Source organism: Eublepharis macularius, chromosome 14, assembly GCF_028583425.1.
Source record: "Eublepharis macularius isolate TG4126 chromosome 14, MPM_Emac_v1.0, whole genome shotgun sequence".
Taxonomy (NCBI): Eukaryota; Metazoa; Chordata; class Lepidosauria; order Squamata; family Eublepharidae; genus Eublepharis; species Eublepharis macularius.
In genome coordinates, this window is record NC_072803.1 from 32,504,565 (window position 1) to 32,517,019 (window position 12,455).

General features: G+C 46.3%; 1 protein-coding gene across 1 annotated transcript; it reads left to right on the plus strand.

The window, feature by feature from the left end:
- Positions 1 to 10,409: 10,409 nt before the first annotated feature.
- Positions 10,410 to 10,871, plus strand: LOC129342474 (ATP synthase F(0) complex subunit C2, mitochondrial-like). The gene has a single exon (XM_054998264.1). The coding sequence runs from the start codon at positions 10,435 to 10,437 to the stop codon at positions 10,867 to 10,869; it is 435 nt and encodes a 144-aa protein (XP_054854239.1). The 5' UTR covers positions 10,410 to 10,434; the 3' UTR covers positions 10,870 to 10,871.
- Positions 10,872 to 12,455: the final 1,584 nt, after the last annotated feature.

The following is a 12,455-nucleotide window of genomic DNA, read 5'->3' on the forward strand; positions in this document are numbered from 1 at the left end:
GAGTGTCCTTTTACATGGATATATAATAGAGCAGGGGTCCCCAATCTTACTGAGTTCAGCCTCTTGGCACTTTGGAATTTTGAGGACAGGTAGTGGGCATAGGGCGCTTCAGGCTCCCATTGTTGCTTGGTGAAGCAGCAGGAACAAAGCAGGGGTGACATTCCCCTAGTACTGACAGGGGATCCCCCACTGCCAGCCAGCACTTCCCTGGCTTAGCTGGCCAGCAGGGGGGAAAGGGTGGGAAACTAGGGGAAGAATGGGCAGCATCCCAATGCACTAATGTCACTCCCTGTGCACCTGGAAGTGATGCCAGTGCACTACCAGCGAATGCTGGGGATGCTCTGGTTCCCTGATGACACATTGACATCACTTCAGCATATTACCAGCAACACAATGACATCACTGGTGAGCCCCCCTTGTGACCCAGTAAGTCCTTCTCAGCCTACCGATTGCCAAGGGGGACCAGCAACCCTAGAGTGAAATGATGGGGAAAGTGGCATTACCGGGACATAGCGATGTCACTTCCAGTTGCATACACAAAAGCTGTGTCATGGCATTGTGGCAATACTGCAGTTAAGTTTGTACAGGATTGCTCTGTTATGCAGGGGAGGGAACTAAACCCTCAAAACTGAACATAATAGAAACTCCCACTAATAATGTTTTAACAAGGCATTCCACCAAAACAAAAACAGAGACAGTGTTTTACAAGGAATCAGAAAATAGGGACTGTGCTTGGCAAACAGACTTAGCAATGGCATATGCTTTTCACTGTGTCATTCCTTCATTCTCCACAGAAGACTGTGTCCAAGTAACTGCGTTCCCTAGTCTTACATCTGTACTACCCACATTCTTAGTCTGTGCCATCTGCAGGTACAGGGATGAAAAAGAAAATACACAGGGCTCATTTTTCTCCAAGGAGAAAAGTATTGTGTGTTTTCTCTTGCGGATACAATCTACTGCAAGGCACTCTAATTATATGGGCCATTTTGCACTATAATTGAAAAATGAACTCACCAGACACCTTTAATTTGTGGTCTGGACTGATTTAACCTGGCTTGAAAAAAACCCACAAATGTGCTAACAAAGCCTCTTGTGCTGTGTGTAATTTACTTGGTGCAAATGCATTGAGCTGCCAACTTTTAAACTTGTATGTTGAACTGTCTCTTTAATACCATTTTGAACTGCAGGTAATTATCAGGTGATGTTATTTAACTTCATTCCAGGACCTTTAACTGCCTCTCTCTACTCATTTAAAATTAAAAGAGTAGGACATTTTTCCCTGTCACACTGGCAGCTTGTTGAAGTGTTATTGCCAGAGATTCACACTTCTTACATAGACCTAGGCATGTTTACCCAGAAGTTAGTCCCACCATGTTCAGTAATAATTAGGTAACTGTGAAATAATTAGGTAGTTTGAAAGCCACACTATTAATCTGCTTGGAGGGAAAACACCACAGAAATCTATGGGACTTACTGGAGGCAGCACAAATTTGCACTGCTAGATTACAGATAGATCTGAACATGATTTAAAACACACAAACCAACAACTTCAAAAACTAGCAGTTATGGAGAAAATGACTCATCTGATGAAGCTGAAGGCAGACAAAATACAAACAGATACATTTAAAACAAGAAAATGCTGTTTTATTATCAGCTAGAAACAGAGCCCATTTTTTTTTAAAAAAACGGGCACTAGAAAATGGAGTGCAGGAATCCTGGGCTTCCTGTGGTGGTGGCGGCACCCTCCAGAGGGACGGGCTGCCTCGCCTGCGCTTCCCACTGTGGCAGCAGCCTCCAGAGGCCGTATTGGCGATGACTCGGTTTTTATCCTGGTGCTCCTGCGCAGGCACACCAGGATAAAAAGTGAGTCATTGCCAATACAGCTTGCCTTTTATATAGAAAGATAGTGCTTGTGGAAATGAACCCTCTGATGCTGATTGGCTGAGTTGGCATGAACACCTGGACTGTTCATACATATTCTAACTGCTCTATGAAGAATGCCATCAAATCATTTGCATGTGATCCTATTCTGTGTGGTAGAAGTTTGAGAAGTAGAGAGATTGCCAAGGTTACTTTGTGAGAGAAGAATCACCTAATTTGGCTGGGTTTCAATTTTACAGACACCCTACACAAGTAAGTTTTGGAAACAGACTGGAGATAAGGAAGAGATAGAGAGGTTGAGGGGCATGAAGCCTCAAAGTGTGGTTGCTGAGAGAAAAAGGAATCTAAGGGAAAGGTGTGCAAAAGAGGAAGCTGGCAAAAACGGGTAAAGGAGGCATTTTGACATATTGGCTGCAGGTTTTCCGAGTCATCTGATATGAAAGAAGCTTGTTCTACCACAGGACAGTGTGAGATGAAGCTCACACCCACGGTGCCCAGGGGTTGTGGCTAGGTCAATCCCTGTGATGAGAGGATGCCTACCGACACACGAATCCCATTTTGCCAGCCCTACTATGAAAGAGTTATCCTGATGGCCAGTCATACATGTATTCTATTTTTTGGCCTGCCCTTCCTCCAAGTAGGCCTGGATGGAATACATGATTTCCCCCCTCCAATACCCTGTGTGGTAGTTTATGCTAGGAGAGAGTGAGAGCTTGCATTGTAGAACCTGTACTTCTAAACTTCCTCTGTGTGAGGTCTGTTTGGGACATAGTGTGGCACTGAGAGCAGATGGTACGTGCTACTATTAGCTGGTATTAAGGGACACTAAAAGCATTGCCAGCCTATGACAAAGATGAACTGTACTGCATTAATGTTAGGTGCTTGCAGGGCAAGTAATGAAAATGCAGAATGAGCGTTGATTCTGTCTGGAAATGAAATCTGAGCTTTATCAGTGGAGTGTGCTCTTCTGGGAAGCTGCTCCAGCCATTGACTGCTAGTGCAGACACAATTTAATGCCACATGGGCTACCAGTATGGTTTTCATTGGGACTGCTCCTGTGTATTTATATCTACCTCCCCCCTGCCCCTGCTCCCTGCAAGTTTGGAGTAGATATTGTTACATAAACAGAGAACAGAAGCATTCAAAGGCGATGGGTATATAAGGGCAGAGAAGACAAGACGAGGAAGGCAGATAGCTGGTGGCCAAGAGAATGCCACCAGTTTCCATGGATCAAATATGATCCCCCCCTTTTCTGCTTTTTGCTATCTCACCTGTCTAGAAAAGCGGTATATAAGCGCAGTTGTTGTTATTTCAGAAACAAGAACTTGAAATACAAATACGGGAAGAAATACAGAAATTCTATTTTCAAAATACTTCCTAACATAGAGAGCCCAATGCAAGCAGTTCGCAAGTAATTTTACTACATTTTTTCTCCAGCTAGAAGAAGTAGCAAAACAACAACAATAGTGATAATAATCAGATAATAATTGTTGGGGAAGGGGGTGACAGTTCCCTGCTTCTGTGTGGGCTCCCTGTTCCCCCTGTGACACATTCTAATCTTCCAAAGCTGGGAAACTTAAATTTATGGAGGGGGGAATTGTGGAAAACATCCTTCTAACTCACACAAACTTTTGGCTATTTGGAAATGGCAAGTCACTGTGTCTGTGTCACCACCTAACAGTTTTTCACTGGTTTAAGGGGTAGGAAAGGAGTCAGACAGTGGGGGAAATGTAGTTATTTCCTGTGGTTTCTAATTATTGCTCAGACTCCTGTCAATTTTTAGCACCACAAAATCCTTGACATGAGACAGGGGAGCAACTATGGTGGGCAAGCAGTGAAAAAGAAAGGGAAAAAAGGGGACGACCTTACTTCCCTTCCTGAACATTTACTCAGAAGGGCAAGATATTTATGAAGATCCCCAGTCCATGATGTATATGATTTACTGCACAGCCCCTCATCCATATTTACTGTCCAAGCTCAGTGTCAGTCCCTGGCAGTTAGGTCCCTTCAAGTTCTCCACAGTGAACACACAGGTGTTCCAGTTGAAGCAACATTATTAGAGATCCATTCAGTTCAGGGTGTTCACGCAAAGGTAGCAATTGGCAGAAGTGACTATTCAAACAGGACACTACTAATTATAGGAAAACTTCCCGCCTTTGGGTCCGTTAACATTCTGGCGCAAAACCCCAAAGAGGTACATGGGAACTGATTAGTTTAGGCTAGACAGAGTACAGAATGAAATCATCCCAGTCTCTGAGAAAAGATACATCGCTCGCTGCCCGCAGCTTGCCTCCAAGGACACTTGCTACAAAAGTGAAAGTATTAAATATTTTCAACAGATAACAGAGAGGCCCCACTGGCTCTCCTGTACATTTCATGTTAGCAGTTTACACACTCTCAGATGATATAACAGAATACAACTTTGGTAAACAGTTACGATCAGCAGAAAATGCAAAACACAATATTGGCAGGTATGCTGACATACATGACACTCGGAGAAGCTTTGCTCCAGCCATAGAAGGATGTTATATCATATGACTGGACTATTTTCTGAGCTTTGGGATGCATGAATTGTAATATAATTGATCAATAATAATTAAGTAATGCAAGGCACAATGTACTTAACAAATGTGAATGGCCAGAGCAGCTAACATTGCATGTAGAAAATCCCTGATGAGTGCTTGGCATCTCCAGCTGAAAGGATCAGGGGGTAGGCAATGTATTGTGAAAGACTTCTGCTCCAGACACTGGATAGCTGATGCCAGTCAAGCTACACATGCAGGTTTTGAAAGGTGTTTAAAGAGTTTTAAAAGATTTTTGAAGAGTTTTAAAAGAGGTTTTTAAAGAGGCAGCCACATAGAAGCTTTGAGGATGGCTGTTAAAAAATAAAAGAGAGCCCCAAAAGCCTCAGAATGCCTCCGCTAGAGGATGATGGGCTCCTCATTCCCCCCTCAAGTCATTTCCCCATATCAAAATAGCCCAGAGGGAGTTTCCCTCCCTGTTTTTACTGTTCCATGTGCACATCATACTCCACGTGGAGCAGGGAAAAACTCTCTCCCATGCTATTTTGACATGGGGAAATAGCTTGCAGGGAGGGAGCCCTCCTTCCCCCGCGGTGGCTTTCTGAGGCCTGGGGAACCCAGACCCAACTGTTTAAAAACCTGCACGTCAAGCTTTCAGCAGACAATATTGATCTAGGGTTTGGCTTAGTGTAAAGCTGCTTTTTGTGCTCATGCAGCACTGCAGGGGGGAACTGATGCCCTTTTAACAGACTGTTCAGATGCTGGCCTGTGTCCCCATGCTCAACATATGCAATTCTACGCAAGTGGATATTACACACCCTCCCCACATCTTAGTATGTCACTAAGAAACTGGCCATGTAATACTCAGTCAGGGCCCCTGAAACTTCTTATTGCTCAGAAAAATGGAGAGCCATCAAACATAATCACAATGCATTTATTACACGTATACCCCACTTTCTCCCCACTGGGGATCCAAAGCAGCTTATAACATCCTCCTCTTCTTCATTTTATCCTCACAACAATCCTGTTAGGAAGGTTTGGCTGAGTGTGTTTGACTGACCCAAAGCAGCCTTTTCCTCCAGGGGAACTGTTCTCTGTAGTCTGGGGATCAGTTGTAATTCCTGGAGAACTCCAGGCTCCACCTGGAGATTAGCAATTCTAAGGCAGTGGTGTTGTCAGGGCTGCCGTTTGGGGCAGAAGCCCAGGGCCACAGCTTATAGGCTCAGCAGAGGAGGGGGACCAAGTCTCTAGCTTTGTATTTGAATCGTACGTTCTTATCTCTAAAGGCCCTCTCCATAAAACCATTCTATCCAGAGTCTAAAACTATGTGACTGCACCACAGCAGAAAGGCAGGGTATGTGTGTGTTGGGAGGGGCTACAATTTCTGCAAGAGCATTACGTAAGAAGAGGCAGATCTGAAAATGGCAGGCGGTTGGGCTGAAAGACTCTCAAGTTTTTAAGAAGTCCACAGGTATGCAACAAACACATTCTTCCCTTCCTCCTGCAGTGGTGAACCTCAGCATATTTCTGGTTAAAGCATTTACCGCACCAAATTAAAAATAAACACTAGCAGAATTAAGGGCGTGTCTGCTGCCACCTCTTGCTTCTGTAAAAGCTGGGAAAGTGGGGGCAGACTGTGGTATTTAGGGATGCATAAAGCCCTCCCCTCTCCTTTCCCAGTCCCCAATTTCTTTAACATTAATGGAAATAATTTGCCTCGCTCCATTCTTCAGATGTTTTGCCAAAGGGGAGCCCCTCCCCACTTCATTTCAAGTGAGATGAAATTTCAGCATCAATTCTGCTTGCTTTCCTTCTAAAGAGGAAAGACTTGGTCACTTAACCACAAGTTGTTTACCCCAACTTGGATGCTATTGAGAAGCAGGCTTTTCTCCCAGTTCCCCACAGCATCACAGTGCTTTTGCAAAAGGAAATGGAGACAATTGGTTTTATCATAGAGGTGTTACACAGAACTGTGCACCTTTGCCCCCAACCCAATTTGAGACAAAGGAATGAGATGAACAAGGGCTGGAAAAGTTGATTTATATATTGCAATATAGAGAACACGACCTCAAAGCAGGCATGGAGATGTGTTCTAGTAAGACAGAGGGCCAAGCTACAAGTGACAAATGACACAGATTGGACACTTGTCAGCTTCCCTCAAGTTTTGATGGGAAATGTAGGCATCCTGGTCTTGCATCTTAGCTCTCCGACTGCTGTCCAATGGACTTTTCAACTGTCACTTGTCCAACATTCTGCCAAGCTGCCTACATTTCCCATCAAAACTTGAGAGAAACTGACAAGTGTCCCACCTGTGTCATTCGTCACTTGTAGTTTGGTCCAAAGAAATACCTGATCTTTTATATCTTTTGCTCACATCACTAAGAGCATCACTTTACCGTGGTTAATTATTGGTTTTCCCATACACTTGACCACCTATATACCCACTGATTGGTTTTGTTCACACAATTATTCTCCTGCAATATCTGCAATCATTGTGTAGTCTATCATATTTCTAAATTGTATCTTTTGCCTTATTTGGTTTAACACCAACCCCTTTTCCAAGATGCCAAACATGTATCTTTCAAGAGAGAAGGGTGTGTGTGCTCATCCCCTTTTCCACAGTGCCGCCCTTTTCCACAGTGCCCAGCCCCTTTTCCACAGTGCCAAACATGTATCTTTCAAGAGAGAAGGGTGTGTGTGCTCATCTCTTATCACTTCTGGAGAGAAAGTCAACCTTGGAATGTTTTTATCTGCTCCTCTATGTGGCAAAGTAGAGAACTTTCTATTGTAGCCATGAAAGATACTGGAAGGAAAAGAGGAGGGGACCCCTTTACACGCAGACCACTTATGATTTCTTTTATGCTGGTTCCTCAGAGGTTCTGTGAATCCTAGAGAGTCCAGTAGCACCTTTAAGACTAACCAATTTTATTATAGCATAAGCTTTCGAGAATCAAGTTCTCTTCATCAGATGCCTGATCAGTTTTTGATCAGGCATCTGATGAAGAGAACTTGATTCTCGAAAGCTTATGCTATAATAAAATTGGTTAGTCTTAAAGGTGCTACTGGACTCTTTTTGATTTTGCTACTACAGACTAACACGGCTAACTCCTCTGGATCTGTGAATCCTAGAGTATCCCATGACATCAGCCTTGCTTTTTATTATAAATGATGCCATTTATAATGATGCATCAGTTCCAACCTAATAGCTGCTGGTGGCTGTGGCCTGGCAACCCTAGGACTGAGGCTACTGATAGGAACTAGTGCCTTCCACTGTAACAGTGGCCTGAAGCCTGCAGGCACTTGCAGGACCCTGTCTGGCATCCTGCAAAGCCTCACAGTGGATCTTGGTCTTCTGAGGCTTCACAGGGGGAAGAAAGGCCCCAAGCAGCTGGTTGGACACTACACTGTCTGAGTTGAACTTCTGTCTGTATTTGCATCTTCTTCACTTCTGTGGTTCTGGTAGTGAGCATGGGGTCCCTGGCAATGAGCAGTCTCTTTAATGAGTTCCTCAGCAGCCTCAGTCTCTGATTCCATGGGTAGGGATGCCAGACCCCCAGCGGGGGTGAGGTATCCCCCACACACCTGGCGAGTGGGGGGGGCATGCACCTTCCGTGCATGCTCCCCTGCGGTGCTGCGCACTCCTGGATTGGGCCTGTTTGGGCCTTGATTGGGGCTGCTGCAGAGTGTGGGAGTGCTCCTGCCCTCCACAGCAGCCCAAAATGCAAATTGGGTTCGTTTTGGGCCTATTTTGGTGCGGATCAGGCCTATTTTGGGCCGCTGTGGAGCACATGACTGCTCCCGTGCTCCACAGCAGCTCAAAACGGGCCTGATGCCCACCAAAATAGGCCTGTTTCGGGTGCTGCTGTGGCAAGCACAGGAGTGCTCCCATGCTCCACAGCATGTCCAAACGGGCCCAATCTGTGCCAAAACAGGCCCAAAACGTGCCAGATTTGGGCCAAAATGGGCGCATTTTGGGGCACTGTGGAGGGCAGGAACGCCCCCACACTCCGCAGTGGCCCCAATCCGAGCCCCTGCAGAGTGTGGGTGCACTCCCAGGGGCCATGTCATGATATCACTTCCCAGAAGTGATATTATTGCGCTTGCGGGAGTGCTGCTTCACACGTGCGTGCGCGCGTGCGCCCCCACACACACCAGAGCTAAGTGCCAGAAGGCAGTCCCCCACCGGGAGGTTGAGAGGGCCTGGCAACCTTATCCATGGGCCATCTGGGCTTTTGGCCTGGCAGCCACAGAAACCACAGGTCCTTCAAAGGAGGACCCATCAGACCCAACCCTGACACCTATTGCAGCTGCTCAGCAGCAAATTTGAGGGAATGACCCAAGTCTATCCCCATAGAGAACACCAATGTGACAAACTCAGTGCTGAGGACATTCCAACTGTGTAGTCACCAGGCTGAATCAATCTCATGAACTCAGCAAGGAAGGAAAGTTTGATCTCTGTAAGCACCAATCCCAGTCATTTTGATGCTGACACCTAAAACATTTGATTGCCTGTAAGGTTCCTGCTATGCAGCAGTACTTTCACTGGTTTTCTTTGGAGCTGGCCCTTCTCTACAGCATGGGAAAAATCATTCTGCTAAATCTACGTGCCATTCTGTACCTCTGACACCATTATTAATAATATAACATTCAATTTATATACCGCCCTTCAGGACAACTTAATGCCCACTCAGAGCGGTTTACAAAGTATGTTATTATTATCCCCACCACAACAAAACACCCTGTGAGGTGGGTGGGGCTGAGAGAGCTCCAGAGAACTGTGACTAGCCCAAGGTCACCCAGCTGGCTTCAAGTGGAGGAGTGGGGAATCAAACCTGGCTCTCCAGATTAGAGTCCTGTCGCTCTTAACCACTACACCAAACTGGGCCCACAGACAAGACTGCCAGAATAAAACAATTTTAATACAAAGAGCAACTCAAACATCTTGTACGGTAGTGCTGAAACATTTTTCTTAAGGCAAGTCATTTTTTAAGGACAGGAGTACAAAATCTTTTTGAGCCTTTTGGATTTCTGACACAGGATGGATAGTGCAGCCACAAAATCTTTTTTAAAAATTGAAAGGGTGTGTTCAAACCGCACCCCACCCCCCAATAATAGGAACCTGTAGCTTTAAGAAAGGAATGCCCTCAGCGGCCATTAGATCTCCCTGGAAACCAGCAGGAGATTGGGAGGGTGTGGGGGTGCAGGCAGTGTAGCACTTATCTTTGCATCTCCACACACACACATGCCTCTGCACCCTGTCACGTGGGGGGTGGAGTGCATGCATGCTTTGTGCCAAGAGCGATTTCTTGAGAATCAGCCCCAAATGCTATAGCACTTCCGGAAGTAATGTCATCACAGTGGGGCATGGAGACATGCACACCTGTTTGCCCAGGATGCCTGCTAATGGCAGGTGATTGCCAGGTGGCAGAGGGGCAAACTGCTAGGCTTCTGACAATCATAGTCAAAACAGCCCTGCAAAGGGCCCTGCCCCTCCCCACACCTTTTACTGAGTGAAACTAAGGCTTGAAGGCTGCCAGTCCTGTTGAGTTGCCTAGCCTATCAATGGCCACTAGGCTTGTCAGGTCTCCATGGCAACAGGTGAGAACAGGGGCCAAGTACATGCGCACACTCCAAGATGGTGCACAATGATGTCATTTCTGGAAGTGACATTATCCTGCTCCTGCTCCTGTTCTTCTCATAGGGCCAATTATTTCAGAATTAGCCTGTTTCTGGCTTAAATCAGCCCTGCACAAAGTACAAGAGCACTCCTGCTGCTAGCACAATGATGTCACCTCTGGAAGTGATGTTGCTGTGCCAGCTGGGAACATGTGCACTGTCCATTCGCCCAGGTTGCCTGCAGTGGCAGGAGATTAGCAGGTGGCTTACCACATCCTGCTGATTGCAGAGGGGCAAACAGCTGGGAGTTCACCTGGCACCAGCAGGTACCCGGCAACCCAACCCCCCAAACTTCTGGGAGAATCCATATGTTTTTGCCCCCCAAGCAGCAGCTGTTGAGTGTGGCTGCTCCCCAATGTCCCTGAATATGTATACCTGTGCAAAGTTCATCTCTGCTCCCGCCCTTGTGAGGAGCAGCTCCCAGCTGCTCTGCAGGCCCATTTCTGCCTCTCTACTGAAACGGTTGGAAGGCAGGACGAGTGAGCCCTGCTGCATCTCTGCTACGCAGAATGAGCTCTTGCCAGTGTTGCGCCAGGAGTTCCAAACTAGCGCTGTCTCCAGGGACATTGATACTGCTGCCAAGTTTATCGGTGCTGGTGCTGCCACCATGGGTGTGGCTGGCTCTGGTGCTGGCATTGGGACCGTATTTGGCAGTCTCATCATTGGTTATGCCAGAAACCCTTCCTTGAAGCAGCAGCTCTTCTCCTATGCCATCCTGGGTTTTGCACTCTCTGAGGCCATGGGTCTGTTTTGCCTGATGTTGGCTTTCCTCATTCTCTTTGCCATGTGAAGGATCCCAATGTGGCCACCTGCTGTGCACTTCCCGCTCATTCCTCTGTGTTTAGTCCCCTGTGTACTCCAGTCTGATGTTCTGCAGCAGATAGGGAGAGCCTGTCCGTTAACATATGTTTTTAGAAAACCCCTGCCAATTAAAAAAATTCAATTGGGGGATTGAACAAAAAATTCCAGAGAATGCTGAGCTCTCAGGATCTCATTCTGGGGTTGCCAAGTAACATGTAATGGAGGCTGGGCCTAGGCAATTCTGGCATGATGGAAGGTTTAGGGGAAACAGCAGCAGCTGTGGCAGGGAGCAGGAGAGAAAGTGCTAGGAAAACAAAGACAGCACGGAAAGCAGGGGAAGACAAAAAGGAGAAAGGGGTGGGAAGAGAAAGGAAGTAGGGTCCAGTGGGGGTGAAATATTTTCCCCCTCCCTGAATCTTGCAGGATCCCAGCTTGTACATTAAGTAATTGAAAAATATGCTGTCCTTTATTGGTGCCACAAAATCTGCCTCTGCAGGACGAACCTGTCCCTGACCAAAGAGAGGAATGGCCTTGTCCAAAGTGTTAGTAATTAGAGGTCTGCAATCTGCATGACAGAAAGCGGCTATAAAAAACCCAGCTCACCCTTCACCATCTCTGTGAGCCAGCAGATCTCCCTGCACAACATCATGTCTTTTCTAGAGAACTTCACCCAACTTTGTTGATGTCAAAGTACAGAATATGGGAATAGGAAAAATGTCTGTGTGGATACATTTGACAATAGCCTCAGTACAATGCAGTTACTGGGAGGCCATTTGGAAACTTGCTATGCTAACGCCAGACAAAAGCACCCTCAGGGACCTGCTAGTGTCATAAGTCAATCAAATAATCAAAGGCTTCTCCACAGAGGGAGGAGGCTGTCCACTACAACTCTGCATGATTCATAGCTTTCGTGTTCTTCCAATCTGTCTCTGTTGGGGGGATCTAATTCTTGTGCATCTCTGCCCTAGGAGGGTGTGATTGGATTATTCAATCACTGCTGATGCAGAGAGGCAGTAGAATTATCTGCCCGTAGAGAACTTTACCTGCTGTGTCTACCCACAAGCCATTGCTGTCCGTTTGCCTCCTTCTGATCAGAAAGACAAAAATAATAAAGGAAAGGTGGGTAATTTTAACTCAATAAAAAATGCTTTCCTGGTGAAGAGTGAAATGTGCCTCTGAATTAATGCAAGAAGATACCTGAAGTTCAGGAAGCTCTAAGAGAGCAAAATGAGAAACCAAGTCCCTGATTTGGGGTTGCTAACTTGGGCCTGGAAAATTCCTGGAGATTTGGGGGTGGAGCCTGGGGAGGGTAGGTTTGGAGGAGCAACCTTAGCAGGGTACAACACCAAGCTCCAAAGCAGCCATTTGCTCCAAGGGAACAGTTCTCTGGGCTGTGGAGATCAGTTGTAATTCCAGGAGATCTTCAGGCCCTGCCTGAAGGCTGGCCACCCAATAAATTTCACCTCTACCCCAAATCACTGGGCAATTTTAGGCAAGCTGTTTTCAGCCTTATCTGCAATCTTCCTCCCCCACTTCCAACACAGGGATAATACTGCTAGCCTGTCTGATCAGGTT

What these genes read in the sequence shown, in the direction of transcription:
- LOC129342474 (XM_054998264.1), top strand. Translation starts at nt 10,435, where the DNA reads ATGTCCCTGAATATGTATACCTGTGCAAAGTTCATCTCTGCTCCCGCC.